The sequence below is a fragment of the Microcaecilia unicolor genome, chromosome 2 (assembly GCF_901765095.1).
Source record: "Microcaecilia unicolor chromosome 2, aMicUni1.1, whole genome shotgun sequence".
Classification (NCBI taxonomy): domain Eukaryota; kingdom Metazoa; phylum Chordata; class Amphibia; order Gymnophiona; family Siphonopidae; genus Microcaecilia; species Microcaecilia unicolor.
The window spans coordinates 165,327,799-165,347,683 of record NC_044032.1 but is presented as its reverse complement, the minus strand read 5'-3'; the positions used below and the strand labels follow the sequence as shown (position 1 = coordinate 165,347,683).

Below are 19,885 nucleotides of genomic sequence, written 5' to 3'. Positions count from 1 at the left end.
CTTAACTTTATTTTGTTAGTTCAGCTAATTATTTAACAAGATTATAAATAAATAATCTGTCAGCAGAATTATGTCACTGCAAGCACTTCTAACGGCATATATCTAATCTGCGACCACGAAGAGGTGTTCCACACGACTAATTTCTCTGCAGCTCAGCAGTCTGACTCACCGGCTGTTTTTCGGCATTGTTGCAATAACATCTGTACCTGCTTTCTCCCATTCTGAGTGCTAGATCAGGATCCAGACAATTTGTGTGCAAGGCAACATCGATGCCATTACTAATGCCAACGCTGATATTCATCAATGGAAAGTTCTAGCCTAATGGTTAGAGCAGCTGCCTCTGAACCTGACATTGTGGGTTTGAGTCCTGCTATCGGCTCTTGATGAGAATTACTCAGAGAACAAATTCTCAGTATATCTGATAAGACTTCAATACCGAGGTTACATTTTGAGTCCGGAGCACATTCAGTGCCATCTCTTGATGAAGCCAATACATATGACGCCACCTCAGACGTACATAGATGTTTCAGGGGCCAGTCATCGGAGTCAACAAGGAGGTGCAGATGCCCAAACACAGTGCCAAACCCCACGATTTGAAGTCAACAAGGAGCTCTCAATGCTGATGCACAAGCAAAGCGACGAAGCCCACGATTCAAAGTAAACAGGGAGCTGAAGCCCAAGATTACGACACTCAAACTCAGGCAAATTGCCACATTCATGCTGCAGCCTACAATGCTGAGACTCAAGCTCAGGTTCCAATTTACAATGGCGACTATAGTATGTTTTATCTCACTCTCCCATGCAGTACCATTGGGAGGTTCTAAACTGGCTTTTAATGAAGGCATTACTGTCTTCATAGCTGCCAGCCCTGAGAGTGACTGAGTACACCTAATATTAAGCAAATTCCCTTACTTTGTCCAAAGTAGGGTGGTCTGTTATGCATTAAGTACCCCCACTTCTTCTAAAACATTGACAACTTTCAGGGTCACCGGGGAAGGCTCCTTTTTTTCTCCCCTTCTAAGCAGGATTCTTACTTCCAATAGTCACACAAATGACCTGTGACTTCCTTTGGAAAGTTTTTCCTATTTTATTTCTCTTCTGGTCTCTCAAGAGCATGACATTTGTTTGAGTGCTATTGTGACCCCTAAACATTTGACTTTACTGACAGATTTCCTTCCTATATCTCAGACTTCTTCTTGGTCTAAGATACACTGTCACAAGCCTACCACAGTGGATTTCCCTACTGGAAAAGAACAAAAGGAACATCAAGCAGATCCCTTTTATTCTAAATTTTCACCTTACAGGATCTGGTTGTTTCCACTTCCTACGCCTCTCAATCGAATATAAAGGATACTCAACCTGCAGCACTGAAGTATCTAAACCTTAATAGTTAATCTCTAGCATTGCCAACAAACAATAAAAAAAATATATAAAAACTAAAAAAATTCAATATGGTCAAAACCTGTCAAACACTTTAACTGCAACCTAGAGAGCAGGAGTGGTCTATTGGTTAGAGCACCAGTCTTGACATCTACAGGTGCCTGATTCAAATTGTATATCATAAAGGCCATGGAAAGGTGCAAACCATATATATTTCTCAGTTTTATTATAAGCTATTTTGCTCTTCTTTGAGCTGGGAGCAGATCTAGAATTGCAAGACAGCATTTTTTCTGGTAGCTACTTTTCTAAGGCTGTAGAAATTTGTGCTTTGACATTTGACCTATGCTAACTTGTGAAAAGTTGCTGGTCAGCAACTGAGCCAGAGAAGGACACCTGCTGTATCCAGATAAACAATCAGAAGGAGAAGTAAGTGGGTGTGGGTAAACCTGTAAGCTGAACAGGTGGGTGGAGGGGGCTAGTATGATGACTGTGAGGCTCATTTTCAAAGCACTTAGCCTCCCAAAGTTCCATAGAAACCTATGGAACTTAGCCTCCCAAAGTGCTTTGAAAATATGCCTCTGTGTATACCAAGGACATAGGTCAGCCATATCAAATGAAAACTTATGTTTATATGCATGAGAGGCCCTAACTGCCAATATAATAAGAGAATAAATGATAGAATTTGATGGTTGACTCATAACAGGAAACAGAATATTCTGGAAAGATGCATATTCATTAGGTAGGAAGGGTAATTACAATTAAGATAATGAAGAAAGGGAAAAAAAAAGTATTTAAGAGGAAACAAAACTGAGGATGGCGAGCCTCAGTGTGTCCGCTAGCAGGTGGGCATATTGACAGCTTCCAGGGAAAACTCTGTTTTTATTTGCTACATATTATACAGTATTGGGAGTTTATTTGTTACTATTTCAATAATAATTATTAAGTTGAGCTCTGATTATTTGATCTATACTTGTGCACTACTGATTCACCATGCCAGTACACAACATTAGACCAGACCATCTCATAAATATTTCTGTCTTTGACTATGTACATCATCTCAACTTCTCTCTAAAGATCCTTACTCTAAAAAGATAGATGCAACTATTCATTTGGACTGTCAGTAAACAACTCAATAACATTCTACACAGATTCCTCAAGTTCTTGCACATCGTTTTCAAACTTGGGCCACTATAACAGTACATATCTGCAAACCAGTAAAGTTGGCTTCTTTATACACATTCATGAAATACTTTTATATGGATACTACTTATATTGCAACCAAATGTTGGAGCTCTTTAATGTGCACCAATTGCTCAGAGGGCTCGTGCGCAAGTGTTAATGTGCATAGTAAAGATGACCATAAATTGTAATGAAATGTATTTAAAATGGATGTTAATGAGGTCAGCAAGCATTCCTTCACAATGCTCAGAAGGGGAGCAGAAAGAAATGATGGCCTCTACCAAAATGTTTTTGCCAGGTCAGGGGCAATGTTGAAGGCTTTCACGAGAGGATTTCTTGTCAAATTTTCAATGAACTGCCAGTTTTGTCTTCTTTCACAAGCGGAAGGAGGCTCCTGCTAGTTTTAAAGGCAGACGGAAAGTAACAAACATGTGAATGTCCAAGTGAAATTGAAAGAAAAAGCACACATCTTTGCCTGTTCTTCTCCACCTAAGTATGAACCTTGCAAACATTCCATGTGCTAGTAAATATTTGTGAGGCTCACATTTAGGAACTGAAGAATAAGCACTGAACTGTGCTAACATTTTCATTTTTGTCTCAGCATGCGCACAAGAGTCGTGCTTACTGCAAAACCTTTGTGAGCATTTGTCAGACAAATTCCTTCCCCACCTCCCCCCATTAGCCGCGATTTCACTATGAATAAAATTTAAATATCATTTGCTTTAAGCATTGCAGTGCTATTTTTTGCATGCTGTTGCGTTGTGGGCCTATCTGCACGCAGCTTTGAGCATTGGCCACTCAGTTACTGTGTTAGGATAGGGGTGGGGACTGGCCATCCTTGCTAATTAGATCTGTTTGTGTGCTAATGATGTTATGGAGGGATAACTGCTGAAAGGATTTAGACCGTATCCTGGACTATTTCCATTATTAAGGTAGATTTAGTAAAAGGCATTGTTTATCCTTGGGGTTAACCAGCATGGAATCTTTTCTTGGAAACCTGATAGGTGGAATTTTGCGCACACCCACACACACAAAAAAAAAAATATATATATATATTTTTTTTTTTTTTAAATTCTACAAAATCCTCCATGCTATGTCCGTAATTTTTTTGTGCTGAAATCCCCCATCAGGAAACTTCTTATCCCCTCCAAAGGCCCAACTCAGACTCACTCCCTGCCACACACCCCCAGCTGTCTCTACTCCTAACTTAGCTTAAACTCAGTGGTGTGCTGGAGCCGGCTTCCACCGCACAAGCTGTTTGTTAATTTTTTAAGAATTTTGGGAGCTGGTTGTTAAAGTAGCTACTTTAACAACAGGTTCCCAAAACGTGGGCTCAGGTCCCCTTTCGGCGTTGTTGTCCTCTTCTTCCCCTGTGGCTTATGCTGCTGTGGCATAGCATCGGGCAACCTTGGGGGCCTAGCTTCCCTCCAAACCGGTGGCCAATCAAGTGCCAGGGTTTTGGGCACTACTGGCTGCCCTCTCGTTCCCTGATTTAGCCGTCATACTATCTCCTGTTCTCAATCTAACCACCTTGGTCAGCTCTCTCCTACTCCCTTTCAGCTCCCTGCAGCGCTCTCTTCTTAAATTTTCCAAGCCGCTGGCAGAGTCAGTAAGCTAAGCACATTGTCTTTGGCAGCCCGGAAGCTTTCCCTCTACTGCAATTTCTTGTCCTGCATAGGCGGGATGCTGCAACAGAGGGAGAGCTTCCAGGGCCACCGAAGGCAGCGTGCTTACCTCACTCATGCTGCCGGCGGCTCAGAAAATGAAGAAGGCAGTAGTGCTGGAAGCCAGAACTAAGGCAGCGAGTAGGAGAGAGCTGACAAGGTGGTTAGATTGAGATGGCTGAAGCCTATGAGGTTTGTGTCTCTCTTTCCCTCTCCTCCGTGCACCCGTCATCCCTGTTACCCAAACAAAGCAAGCAAATCTATAAGCATCTCAATTCACGTTTTTGTGCTTTATTGTTGGTGGCATTTTCATTTGCTCTCACTTATATTTTTCAACATGCCGGCTTGTACAGCATACGAATGTACATAGAGGAAGTACTGGTTTGTAGTAATTAGTTCTAAATCATAATCATTGTCATTTGCAGGGGCTGGTTATAGGGACTCACTGTATTCTGATGTTTTCACCTAATAAAGGGCCACCAAAACAGACATTATGAGTATCAGGTGCTTATAAGACTTAATATTTATAACTACAGTTTAAAAAAAATCATTAATTAGGTTGAGACCTGGGAGCATTTAACTTGGGTCCTTTGCCTACATCAAAAGAAAAAGATGGCATGTGGGAACTTGCTCCTTTTGTTTTGTGAATTGCAGTGGTATATTATAAAAATGCACTTGCCTTTTTTATTATTATTTCACAGAGAAGGTATTGAATAATGAAGGAAGGGTTTCCTTCATGCAGAACTGTCCAGAGTCAGTTTAAATATGCCAACATTGGCCAGTTCAGCACACTATTAGCTGCCAAGTTTACACAAAGTTAACTATGTTCAATGGAAAATAAATCTGTTGGCTCAGACTGCTTACTATGTGAAACTTCCATCACTGTTTCATTATTGCCACCAATTATCAATAGGTTATGTGGAAAAAATTACATTTGTTTGAACCCTGGTCATTTTAACTGTAAGATATTTTGGACACTTTATTGACATTTAAAGTAAATTCACTTACCATAGAAGTGACAGATCTGGCATCTTCTTCATAATTTACAACAGGGGGTGGTTCTTTTCCCTCATTTTCTAGCATTTTTTGATCAAGAAGTTCTTTCTGGGCTGCAAGCTTAGCCTCTGTGCACCTGAATTGCTGAATGGTCTGCTTGAGCTCTACCAGGGCCTGCTTATGGCTCAGCAAAAGCACAATACTACAATAAAAGTGCAAAAAAACTTGTTACAGGTACATGCATCGCATTATGGTTTTTAACTCAGTTTTGGACTCTACTTTGAAATTCTATTATATTCCTGCTGGTTTTCTAGTTTGAACATTAACTGCCAGGACCAGAATCCCACCAATACTCCTTATGACCTTGGGCAAGCCAATTAACCCTCCCATTGCCTTACATATACAAATTAGAATGCATGCCTTTGAGATTCAGGGAAATACCAACTGCACCTGAATGTAACTTGCCTTGAACTACTACTAAAAATGGTAACAGTTAAAATCCCTCTCCTCAAAAAAAAAAATGAAGTATAGAAAATCTCAGATACAAAGCGGCATTTAGAAAGGGCATATAACTCAGAAAACAGACATTCAAGTCAGTGCATCACATATGGGAAATCATTTCTCATGCGTTTTAGAAAAGGATCCGGTAACATACAGCCTGTTCTAAAATATAGTAATGTATAACATAGTAGATGGCGACAGATAAAGACTTGTACGGTCCATCTAGTCTGCCCAACAATATAAACTCATTACATATGGTATAAAGTGTTACATCATATGTATACCTGTTCTTGATTTATCCTTGCCATTTTTAGGGCATATGGATATCCATATGCTGGTAATGTCAGAATATTCATTTTAGAAACCGAAACATCCAAATTATGAACAGGGAAAACAAGGGATATTTTTGTGGCAGCATAGAAATGACCATGTAATAAAATGGTGTCTATGCTAATCAGATAGGTTAAAATCCCACTTCAGATCTCTATGATTTTATTTTATTTTTTAATTGTGAGCTATCCAGGAACAGAAAAATACCTAACATACTTGAATGTACACCGCTTCAATAGTCTTCAGGTTTCTTAAGTTCAGGTTCAGTTTATTTGATATACTGGACTCTGACACACAATCAAAGCACAAGCTGAAAGCATGCAAATTAAGTAGCTCCAGAGCTGTTAGTAACATATAGTAACATAGTAGATGACGGCAGAAAAAGACCTGCACAGTCCATCCAGTCTGCCCAACAAGATAAACTTATATGTGCTACTTTTTGTGTATACCCTACCTTGATTTGTACCTGTCCTCTTCAGGGCACAGACCGTATAAGTCTGCCCAGCACTATCCCCGCCTCCCAACCATCAGCCCCGCCTCCCACCACCAGCTCTGGCACAGACCGTATAAGTCTGCCCAGCACTATCCCCGCCTCCCAACCAACAGTCCCGCCTCCCACCACCGGCTCTGCCACCCAATCTCGGCTAAGCTCCTGAGGATCCATTCCTTCTGAACAGGAAGTGCAAGAGAAAAATAATAGGTCTTAAGCTGAGATCTGAATTTGGTAAAACTTCTCTCAATGTCTGTAAAGCAGATATTGTGTTGCAAATGAGGGAAAAGTCTCAACTGCTATGGCTATTATTACACATGAATGTTCATTGTGTAGCACATAGAAAAAGTCATCATAGACTTAAAAACCCTCAATTGTTAACCTCATTTGTATTTAATAAATTTTTTAATTTTTATATATCAATGTGTGTGCGTGTCTAATTAGACTTGAAACCCTGTGATAATATCAAAATTATATCAAAAAATAGCGATATCAAAAATATATCAAAGCACAATCACTTATCTTATCCAGAATTATAGAACGATGTCGTTCTTATTTAAGCGTTCAATATTGCATTCTCTCTATCAAGGCGCTGGATCCAAAAAATAAATAAATGCATTGGTTCCTACGGTCCCGTTTCGTATATCTTCATCAGGGAACCCGCTATTTAGTGGAACACCGCGCCGTAATCGCTGTCAATAAATCAAAACAAGAGAAGGTCTGAATAAGCATAAACGAATCTATTAAAAATTACTGACTCAAGTTATTGTAAGTTTAAATTTAAATTTAAATTGTAATAATCCCTCAAAAGCACATCATGTCGTTTTACCTATATTAGCAATGGTTTTCAAACGAAAATCGTATCTTCTGGAAAGAATTTTTGGCGTCCTCACCTGACTTCAATGTGAAATTAAAGAAAACTTTACCCTATCACTGACTAGAGCGTCATGTGACGTATAGATAACTTAATCCAATAATTAACTGCCACGTAGTCTACTTTGTTAATAAATTTAAAGGGCCATTGAATACCCTATACTACCAATATGAAAATATCTATAAAAAGCTGTCTCAAACAATGTATATCTTCCACATCTATAACAAAAGGGTCGTGAATCCTCATAGAAGGTATCATCCCAATCTATTACAAAAAGATCGAGCATCCTCATTACATTTATAAGAATGCTCCCCATTGTATGATTGAATTCAAACCGCGAGGTTCCAAAGTCTGTAGTCTGTGGATCCATCTTTGTTCTGCCTGAAGTAACAGTTTGCTCCGATCTCCACCTCTGATGTGGGCCGCCACATGATCTATCACTGTACATTGGAAATGTTCAAAATTGTGCTTGAATTCTTTACAGTGAGAAACTAAAGGAGCTCCACATTTTAAAGAATTAATACAGGACTTGTGTTCACTCAGTCTCGTTTTTAAACTTCTGTCGGTCTTGCCAATATATAATTTTTCACACGGACATTTGAGAAAATATATCACGTGATCAGTTTTACATGTGGTGAAATACCTGAATTTGTATATTTTACCATCTGATGGATTGCAAAAACTGTCACTTTCAATCATAATGTCACAAAATGAACAGGATCCACACTTAGTGTGAAAACCTGCTTCGGTATTTTTTCTGACCACAATGTCTGCTGGACATAATAGTTCCCTTAAATTGCGTTCTCTTGAAAAAGCTATCTGTAATTCAGATTTGTTGAATAAAGGATGTTGTTGTACAATATCCCAGTTTTTACTACTCATTTTCTCAATATTTTGGAGGATATCACTTTGGAACCGAACATACATGTTATCATGGTCACTTTAGATGTAAAATCTTTATATACTTCAATACCCCAGACCGAAGCACTGGAAGTCATAAAGGAGGTTTTAGAAGTTCGCCCAAGACCACATGATGTCCCTACAGAATTTTTATTAGAACTAGCGGGATTAGCGTTACAAAAAAATTTTTTTCTTTTTCAATATGAATTTTTTCAACAAATCGCTGGAGTAGCGATGGGGGCGTCATTTGCTCCCTCGGTGGCAAATCTGTACATGGCACGGTTCGAGGAGAAACATCTCTCGAACCATAACTGGACCAATTCCATATTGATATGGAAACGATTCATTGACGATATTTTTCTCCTGTGGAAAGGGGATGAGAACACTCTAAATCAATTTGTCAGTTGGTTGAATTTATTGAATCCAGCTTTACAATTCACCAGTGAGAGTTCAACTTCTAATATTCATTTTTTAGACGTGGACATAAAATTAACAGCAGGTATTTTTCAAACTATGGTTTTTAAAAAATCCACTTATAAAAATACTATGTTGCAATATAATAGCTGTCATCCTAGAACTTTAAAAGACAGCTTACCTTTTTCACAGTTTTTGAGATATAAAAGAATCTGTTCAGACGACAGTCTTTTCAAACAACAGGCAAAAGGATTAGCCCATTCGTTACATCAAAGAGGTTATCCTGTGCATGTACTCAAGAGATCATTCACAAGAGCTAAATACAACAATAGATCTTTATTACTATCTAATAACAACAGATCAGGTAATGAAGACAAAAAACGCAAACACACATTTGTCGTAAAATATCAGAAGGGTGGGGAAGAGGTGGCCAATCTAATTCGTAAAAACTGGGATATTGTACAACAACATCCTTTATTCAACAAATCTGAATTACAGATAGCTTTTTCAAGAGAACGCAATTTAAGGGAACTATTATGTCCAGCAGACATTGTGGTCAGAAAAAATACCGAAGCAGGTTTTCACACTAAGTGTGGATCCTGTTCATTTTGTGACATTATGATTGAAAGTGACAGTTTTTGCAATCCATCAGATGGTAAAATATACAAATTCAGATATTTCACCACATGTAAAACTGATCACGTGATATATTTTCTCAAATGTCCGTGTGAAAAATTATATATTGGCAAGACCGACAGAAGTTTAAAAACGAGACTGCGTGAACACAAGTCCTGTATTAATTCTTTAAAATGTGGAGCTCCTTTAGTTTCTCACTGTAAAGAATTCAAGCACAATTTTGAACATTTCCAATGTACAGTGATAGATCATGTGGCGGCCCACATCAGAGGTGGAGATCGGAGCAAACTGTTACTTCAGGCAGAACAAAGATGGATCCACAGACTACAGACTTTGGAACCTCGCGGTTTGAATTCAATCATACAATGGGGAGCATTCTTATAAATGTAATGAGGATGCTCGATCTTTTTGTAATAGATTGGGATGATACCTTCTATGAGGATTCACGACCCTTTTGTTATAGATGTGGAAGATATACATTGTTTGAGACAGCTTTTTATAGATATTTTCATATTGGTAGTATAGGGTATTCAATGGCCCTTTAAATTTATTAACAAAGTAGACTACGTGGCAGTTAATTATTGGATTAAGTTATCTATACGTCACATGACGCTCTAGTCAGTGATAGGGTAAAGTTTTCTTTAATTTCACATTGAAGTCAGGTGAGGACGCCAAAAATTCTTTCCAGAAGATACGATTTTCGTTTGAAAACCATTGCTAATATAGGTAAAACGACATGATGTGCTTTTGAGGGATTATTACAATTTAAATTTAAATTTAAACTTACAATAACTTGAGTCAGTAATTTTTAATAGATTCGTTTATGCTTATTCAGACCTTCTCTTGTTTTGATTTATTGACAGCGATTACGGCGCGGTGTTCCACTAAATAGCGGGTTCCCTGATGAAGATATACGAAACGGGACCGTAGGAACCAATGCATTTATTTATTTTTTGGATCCAGCGCCTTGATAGAGAGAATGCAATATTGAACGCTTAAATAAGAACGACATCGTTCTATAATTCTGGATAAGATAAGTGATTGTGCTTTGATATATTTTTGATATCGCTATTTTTTGATATAATTTTGATATTATCACAGGGTTTCAAGTCTAATTAGACACGCACACACATTGATATATAAAAATTAAAAAATTTATTAAATACAAATGAGGTTAACAATTGAGGGTTTTTAAGTCTATGATGACTTTTTCTATGTGCTACACAATGAACATTCATGTGTAATAATAGCCATAGCAGTTGAGACTTTTCCCTCATTTGCAACACAATATCTGCTTTACAGACATTGAGATTATCTAGTACAGCCAGCAGAGAATCTGTTATGCAATTTTAAAACTTCTCTCAAGCCTCAGATAAATACATTCAAGTATAGTAGGTATTTTTCTATCCCTGGAAGGCTCACAATTTAAAAAAAAATACATGAAATAAAATCATAAAGAGCTGAAATGGGATTTGAACCCAAGTACTCTGGTTTCCAACTTGTAGGAGCAAAACAAGCACTATACACTATATACAGCATTGTTATATGTTCCTATATAACAAAATATACAAGATTATAATATATGGTACTGTCCAGCATTAACAATTTGACTTTAAAATGCAGACTCGGATTTATTTCATCTTTCACTGCTATAGCATGTTGTTTAATGAGTCTCAACTTTGCATACAGACAAGACTGCTGACAAAAGTGGCCAATGTGCAAAAGTGTGCAGTCACGGCTTCAGGCCTGGACGGGCAGAGCTGTGCAGTGGCATCCTTTAAATTTTCCTACTGGGTCTGAGACCGGAGGGTCTTACATCCAGTCAATGGGCCCTGATAAGGGGGTCTTTACACGCTGCTCGTATTAAATTTGGCTCAGCAGTGGAAAGTGGTGCGGGTTCCCTCACTTGTGAATTGGGTTACGAAGGTGTGATACATTTGTGAGATGGAGAGACTGACAGCCATTAAAAGAAAATCCTTGCCTATGTGGGAAAAGGCTTGGAAACCCTTTTTGAATGTGTGCACTGGATGAAAGGTTGAAGGTCAATGAGGGGGGGAGGGAGTAAAAGGGATGGGAAGGGGGTTTTGGGTTAGAAGGGAGGGTTCTGTGGGGTTAGGGGATAGGTAAAATATGGAGGAACTTTAATAACAAAATTAAAAATGTTTTGAAGTGACACGAGTATTTGAATTGACATGGATAATTGATCAAAATATCTGTTCAAGAAGGTACTCTGCGCTAAAATCTAGACACCTGTTCTATTATGTGTTGAGTTGAGCTGAGTATATTTTGTACTGTATTACCAATGTTCAATAAAGACTTCTATAAATTAAAAAAAAAAAAAGTGGCCAATGTGCCAGAACAACAACTTTGTCATCAGCACTGAAGTCATGGCCAGACCAGCCAAGAACTTTCAGAATCTCCCATGCAGCCAAAGAGCTGCTGTGGCTGGCAAAATTGCACGTCATTTATGAAAACCCAGCTCCTTGTCAAGGTGACCCCTACAATGTGATGCCAATGAGACAATCTTGTGGCCCATGAAACCACATCATCCGGGGATAAACAAAGTTATGTGTATGTCACCCACAAGGCCATAATGCATGTCATTAGCCAGCTGCAGTTCATGATTTCTGTTATGAAAGAGGGCTCATACCTAATAAAAAAAGCTGCTGTTTTGGAATTCCATCCGAGGTGCCGCCCTGCTTTATATCTGACTGACCATCTGAAGAACACTTGTCACCTGCTGGATGTCTGCATCAGGTTGTATGTTTGCCATGTACTCTTGTGTAGTGCTCTGCGTTTAGATTAGTTGACGGAATTAGAACTCCGTCTAGGGTAATGTGTGTTTACTTTGAGCTGTTTCAATGGTAAGATGTTCATTGTCTTTATTCTTTCCTTCTTTGCACATTATCTTTGCCACTACTGTAAATAAATAAGAGCCTTATTTTTATAATACTTGGTTGTGGAGTTAGTTCTGTTATTATTTGAGCATTGTGAGCTCGGATTTAGAGAAAGAGGAAATATTTGCTTCTGACATTACATTGTCTTATGCTGGAACGTGGCAAGAGTCCCGTTCCTTTACTAATTTATACTAAGTATCAGGTTCTCCATTAACACCCCAAAAGGTTATCTGTGTATACCCCACAAACCTGTTGCACTAACCATTAGGATACTCCTCAACTATGCATGGAAGTCTATTAAGAAATTAATTTAAAGATTTTAGTATCATGAACATCCCATTTTCCTCAGCTCCATAGAACAGCTGCCTCTTTTTTCTTTAACAGGTATTTATGCTAAAGAAGGCATCCCTAACTCAACTGAAATGCAACTAAGAAGCTAGTTCAGAAGAACGAGCCAAACAGGCACTCCTAACTTAACTGAGACTAGGATAATACTGGCTCAGGAGCACAAAACCCCCAAAAGATAGTTAAACCTAAATGAAACTAGTTAGAAACCAGGTAAGGAGCAGGGCTGTTAGTCTATCATATATCCACTTGGGGCAGAGAAATATTGAACAGCGTATACTGCATAAAACTCTTAAGGGGTGAGTCACTTGACAATTTTCTTCCTCTGTCTCCATCCACCTATTCGTCTGGACTGGTTTGATAGGATTCTAAGAAAAATGCTGCTAGGTATACAGTTGAAAATGAGAGAAAGAGTGTATGTGTAGGTAGGCTGTCTTGAGATTCTTGCAGAAAACTGGAGAAATTAAGACTAGTAGAAGAAAGTAATCAAACCCTCCTCCAGCTACTTTGACAGTAACTACAATTTCAGAAACATAACATTTAGAAAGTATAATCTTATCACTGGCTAACTCTAGAACCTCTTTGCAACAGGAACACCCAAAAGAGCCTCTGAGAGGCCAGGCCACGGGGAGGATAAAAGTATGCCTGCTTGTGGATTATAGTTTGAGAACAACAAGGTACCTGTGCTGAAAAGAGCCAATGAGAATGCTAATCTTACTACAGCAGCAGAACTCCCAGAAGACCAGTGAGCACCCTCAGAGTGACATTACATAGAAGGGCCAACAGGGGAGCATAAAAACATGCCTGCTTGTGTATTATATTCGAAGAGGAGGAGCAAGGCATCTGTGCACAATAAGCTACCAAGTATGTATTCTGAGTATGCTCACCTAACTTTGTATCTTTTATGCTTTTTGTCATATTCCCTGCCTGAGGTTACTCACAGTTCAAACCAGGCACAGGATATCAGGAGGTAAGACTACCTTCTTAAATCAATGAGCACTGATTATGTCTCAGCAGAGGCCAAAAGCCTTATATGCCAATCTTATTACAAATTTTCTGCACCTCAGCATTGGATAGTTGATTATAGACAACTTATTTGGCAGTCTGACCTCTAGCAGTAGTACCACAAGACTACTGTTAGGGGTTAGAGGTGCCATTTTGAATCCGGACACTCACAGAAAAAAAGCGAATGTGTTTGGGGCTGGGGGGTTTGTCCTTGTTAATGACCCTTCTTTTCAGGCCTGTTCCCCCCCCCCCCCCCGACCACCAAGGAAACCCTTGGAAAGAACTGGGGTAGGAGTGATATTAAATGCTGTCAGAGGTGATAGGGTGTTGTCTGGGAAGTCCAAAAGAGTAACCTTGTATTATGCGAGTGAGTGAGTGAGAGAGAAAGAGAGAGAGAGATGTCTGTACATGGTGGTTTAAGTGCTGGAAACTACAGTATGGACTGCATAAAGGCAAAGCACTGCAGAACCACACCCTATCCACACCCAAACATGCTGCTTGAAATCTCTGTATGGTGTGGGTCTTTATAAGTTTATGGCAGCTTTCTGTTTGCATGTTTAGCTGACCTGCATATGTAAATACCACAATTTAGCCAGGGAGATGCTGCCAAAATAGCCCCTGTTGTCTTCTATCAGAGAAATGCTGCATGTGGCAGTTGTACGCATTGAATCCCAAGCTCCCGGAGCAGTCAGTATATAGGCACTGCAACTTTAGCTTTAGGTGCATCAACAAATTTTACCATGTCAAACACATCTGCTCTAGGTTCCCTATCTTCCTTGAGGAGAAAGATAACCTCTAAACTTAATATGCCATTAATGGGTAACTAGTGTAAAATGGCTAAACTGGTATTGCTGGATTTTAAGGCTCTACACATTATAATGCTCCTATCTCTCACTATGTACAATTTCACTCACTTAGATTGAGTGGGTGTGGGCTGTTAGCTGTACCATATGTTTGACTTTACTGGCTTGTCAAAAACTCGGCATCACTTTTTTCAATAGGTGTGTGTGTGTGTGTGTGTGTGTGCGTGCGTGCGTGTGCGTGTGTGTGACTATATTATGGGTTACAGATGGGCCAGGAGCCAGCACAAAAGTTATCCTGAGAATGGAAAAATAACAGCCACTCACTGAATAACTTACATGCATAAATTAAGCCACTGAAATAACACATCTAACTTATACCCTGAAGTAGCAACATGGTTACCACAAACATTTTTTCAGTGGCATTGCAATAAAAATGACATATGAGAACAGACTGGAAGACCTGAATAAGTATACCCTACAGAAGAGGAGGGAACAAGGGTGATATGATACAGACATTTAAATACTTTAAAAGATATTACTATAGAAACAAATATTTTCCAGAGAAGGGAAAACGGTAAAACTAGAGAACATGAATTGAGGTTGCACGGTGGAAGACTTAGGAGTAATGTCAAATAATCCTTTTCCATGGAGAGGGTGGTTGAAAACAGTGACAGAATTCAAAAATGCGTGGGATGAACACAGAGTATCTCTAATTAGAAAATGAATGGTATTAAAAAAAAAAAAAACTTAAATGGCTGCAGGTGTGTTTGCATGTCGCGTGGAACAGATGGCGACTCTGGCTATGTACAACTAAGGCCAGTGCTGGGCAGGACTGTACAGTCTGAGTCCCATATATGGCAATCTGGTTTAGGATGGGTTTAAGATGGGCTGGAGAGAGCTTTAACAAACTAAAGTAATTGGGAACATGAGGACAGTGCCGGGCAGATTTTTATGGTTTGTGTCCCGCAACTGACAAGATGATTTGGATAGGCTGGGGTAGACTTCGATGGCAACTTCAAAAGTTGGAAACTAAGGGCAATGCCGCATGGATGTCAACGGTCTATATCCCAGAAATGCCAAAGAGACAATGATCAACAATTTTATATCACATTCGTTGTTGGCTTAATCATGGAGGAGTGGCCTAGTGGTTAGGGTGGTGGACTTTGGTCCTGGGGAACTGAGGAACTGAGTTCAATTCCCGGCACAGGCAGCTCCTTGTGACTCTGGGCAAGTCACTTAACCCTCCATTGCCCACCGCATTGAGCCTGCCATGAGTGGGAAAGAGCGGGGTACAAATGTAACAAAAATAAATAATCAGTGTGACTGTTGGGCAGACTGGATGGACCGTTCAGGTCTTTATCTGTCGTCATTTACTGTTACTATGTTAAATATACAGTGCCACTGAATATGTGATTGACTGCACTTTTTGTCCTTTAGATTGTAAGCTCCTTTGAGCAGGGACTGTCCTCCTTTGTTAATTGTACAGCGCTGCGCAACCCTGGTAGCGCTTTAGAAATGTTAAATAGTAGTAGTAGTAGTAGTGAACAAAGTAAAGCACTGCTGCAATTTTGTATGCAGATTAAATTTCATTTGCTGTTTAGATGCCCAGTCCCCCAAGTAATTCTTCACAATCCACTCAAGATATAAAAGCTTTTAACAATTTGGTGTCACTGGCTTCCTTTTCCACCAGCCCTAGTACAGATCCCTGGAGCATGCACTAGACCATTCAGCCCTACTTTCTGTTTTCTACCAATCCACAATAAGAAAATGACTCCTATTCCATTCCTGAAGAGTCTCTCATGAAGGGAATACAGTAGATTCCAGATAATCGGGACACCAGTTAATTGGGGCAGTCATTTATTTGGTCCAAACCCAGGAGAACAAAAACAAAGCACAATTATGAGAGAAAACTTTCACTTATTTGGAACACTGTGCCCTTTAATTAGGCCAGTAGTGTCCACAGAACGTCAATGATGCATCACTTTCCCATTAAGTATAAACGGGCAACTGCATTTGCATACACGTGCTACTGTGGGGTGTGTTGGGTTCCACCTGTGGACTGTGCATTTAAAATGCCTAGGAAAGAACTAACACTCTCAGACAAAACTGGATTGCTTGAACAACTGAAAAAACAACTGCCAAACACCAGTCAACGCCAACTGGCAGAGAATACTGGAGTGCCAAAATCTTCAATAGCACGTGCTGTACAACAAGAGAAATTGAGAAATGAATGGACATTACATGAGAGAGACAACAAAAACAGAAACATGAAGGTAAGGATCCAGATGTCGAGGAGGCCCTCAATCAATGGTTCTCAATTGTAACTGGATTAGGTGTTTGTGTGAGTGGACCAATGTTAAAAAGCAAGTCAGAGGAGTTAGCAAGAAAACTTTAAAGCAACAGATGGCTGGTTCGGGATAAAGTTGAAGAAAGCACATGGTGAAATGACACAATGGAAAGCCACAAAACTTCCAAGTTTGCTTTGTAATTTTTGTGCGGATGACATCTACAATGCCAAAGAAACAGGGTTATTCTACCGGGCACACCAGATGGTTCCCTGACCTATAAACACACAACACTGTCAGGCTCAAAGAAAGCGATGGATATGTCACAGTGCTATGCTGTTCCAACATGTCATGAACCAATAAACGTAAGCTACTGGTTATTGGAAAAAGTGCAAAGCCTCTGTGTTTAAAAGGAATCAGTACGGATTGGATTTATTAATTTGATATACCGCAGTATGTGTCTAAGCGGTTTACAATAAATGGTGAACATATTCCATACGAAATACACTACATTATATATAATACAATAAAAAAATTCTAAATTTAAAAAAAAATTATTCAAATAGAGCCCACATTAACCAAGGAAGAAAAAGAAGAAAGCAAATTTTTTCTTATAATCCACAGATCAACCACAATATTGCTGAAACAAAGTCTTTAAAAGTTTATGAAAGGCATAAGAAGAAGAAAGGTCAGAAAAACAATTCACCAAAAATTCCATAAGGAGGGTCCGATATATGAAGAGACTCCCTTCCGAGTTGATGATAACCTAACAGTGTCCGAACCAGGTACCAGAAGGAGTCCTTTTTGCGAAAGTTTATCTGTTTTGTATCATGCTAACAAAAATGCATGGATAACATTTAAAATACTGGTTAATGAGTTGGGACATGGAATTACAAAGGAAGTCTAGAATTGCCCTTATAGTGATAATCTCCCCCGGTCCTTAAATAGATTCTCTCTTTCTCAATATCCAAAGCAGAGTCCTGTGCAGAAAGGGAGAAACCCAAAATACTTCCTAGTGGTGAAGTAGTTTAAAGAGATAGGTTCCTTTGAGAGTTTCTCTAAAACTCCTAGAAAACAGCTTTCCACCACAAGAGTTATTTCTCATAAGGTGCAGAATTGGGTAAAGTTTATAAATTTTTTTCAGTATTTCTGCAGCATTTTCCCCATTGCTGCTTAATATTTATATGCAACTATTAAGGCAAATTATATGTGCATTGGAGTTTACTCTCTTTTTTTCTGTATATGCAAGTGGCATTTAGCTTTTTAGTACCACTTGCGGAGTCCTTCAACTAAGATATGGTTTGATATCATTAAATGAATGTTTGGATGAGGCATTAGTATAGTTACAGGAAAGTAAGTTGATTCCCAATTCTCAAAAAGAAAAAAAAAAAAAACAGTAAAGTTAGGCTTTAGGAACCTGAACTCTTAGTCGGAGATCTTTAGTCAATAATGTTTTAATCCCTGCAAAGGTCATTATAATGAATTTGAAAGTTTACTCAGGATGGGGAATTTTCAGGTGTACATTGCAAAGATATCTCAGAGTATTTATTACAAAATGCAATTGGTGGGACAGTTAAAGCCTTATTTGGAGCAAAGTATTCTTCTGAAGGTGGTCCAGACATTGGTTGTGTTGGTAATGGATTATTGACATGTACTTGTTGTATGTAGGCCTCCCAGTTTCTACTAAATGTTTTGCAAACTACTGCTGCTAGATTTTTGACAGAGATTAGTAAGAAGGGAGAGTGCACGCCCAGCCTTGCTAAGTTGCACTGGTTGCCAATTTATGAGACAGCACAGTTTGAACTACTAGTGGTGACATTTAAAGCCTTACGAACCATTTAACTAGGCTGTTGATGGCAGGGACGTAGCCAGACAACAGATTTTGGGTGGGCCTAGTCAAGAAGTAGTGGGCGCCAAGTGTTCTCCTCCCCCCATCCCACCACCACCAAAAAATATCTCAGCTGGCAGAAAAATGCTTCTTTCCAACTTAGCAGTCTGCAGCATGCATGCCCTGAAAACTGAGCATGCGCAGGTGTCGGTATCGTGGAGAGTAGCGTTTTCGCTAGCATCAGGGGGAAGTCTTCAGCTGGTGGAACTTGGGATCCCCACCAGCTACCACTAAACGTGTGCTACTGTTGGGTGGGTCCTGGCCCACCCAGGTCCACCTGTGGCTACGCCACTGGTTGATGGATAAGTTAAATTGGTAGTGCGCAGGGAAATGTTGCATTCATCGCAGGATTCTTTATCGAAGGTTCCATCTGTAAGGGTGATTAATTGAAACTAGAATTCAGTTCAGGAAACAGCTTATCCTTCATTAATCTGAAGTCCTTTGCCTTTACATCCTGGAAATCGAGTAGTGTTTAGTCTCTATTCTAGGACTATCAATGCCATTTCAAAATCTATTAGTTGCTGCAAGAAAACCATCTACCAGATAAACGCTGTCAACTGAAGAGTTTTTCCATCTGATGCTTTACAAATGGTCACACCTCCATTACATGTCTGCTTATTACCATCCTGAAGTATTTATATTGCTTCTAACATTTAGGGTTGTAGACATCTCCACTACTCTTACTGCCTACTATGCTCCATAGTAACACAGTGACATAGTAAATTATGGCAGATAAAGGTCCTCACAGTGCATCCAACCTGCCCAACAAGGCGGCCAGGATCACGCCTGCCATTTCATGCAGATTACACTCAATTACCAAATACTGGCATCACAATAGGGCAGTCAGCAATTTGCCTCAATACCAACCACATATAGGCTGCTATATCTGACACAATCTTGGAGGAATGATTTTAAAATGTTGGTTGCAACACAGTCACATAATTCAATGTTCTCTCTAAGCTGTGCGGGATCCTCCACATACATTCCTGCCAGTGGTGGTGCTGCTGCTTGAATATCACATTTACAATAATGAGGAAGTTTTGCAAGACTCCAGAGGAAGTTTTGTCTGTCCCCAGTGATTAAACACACAATAATTAACCTCTACCCCTACTGGCAGCAATATGGCTGGAGGACTCCTGCACAGCTTAGAGGAAACATTGGCCAAATTCAATGTCAACACTTGATTAAACTAACAATGCAACAGTGTTGCGAACTGACCAGCATTTTACAGGCAATCAACCTTAAGGTGTTCTCCCCTTCCTCAGAGATACACACATAGTATGAATGTGCTATAAAAC

At 39.4% G+C, this 19,885-nt stretch overlaps 1 protein-coding gene across 3 annotated transcripts in view; it reads right to left on the bottom strand.

Moving 5' to 3' along the window:
• FER (FER tyrosine kinase) overlaps nucleotides 1–19,885 on the bottom strand; it is a 370,578-nt gene that overhangs the window by 220,124 nt on the left and 130,569 nt on the right. For all 3 annotated transcript variants that reach the window (XM_030193456.1, XM_030193455.1, XM_030193454.1), the window contains exon 9: nucleotides 5,232–5,421. In XM_030193456.1, coding sequence (XP_030049316.1) covers nucleotides 5,232–5,421 — 190 coding nt within the window. The remainder of the gene's footprint in view (nucleotides 1–5,231; nucleotides 5,422–19,885) is intronic.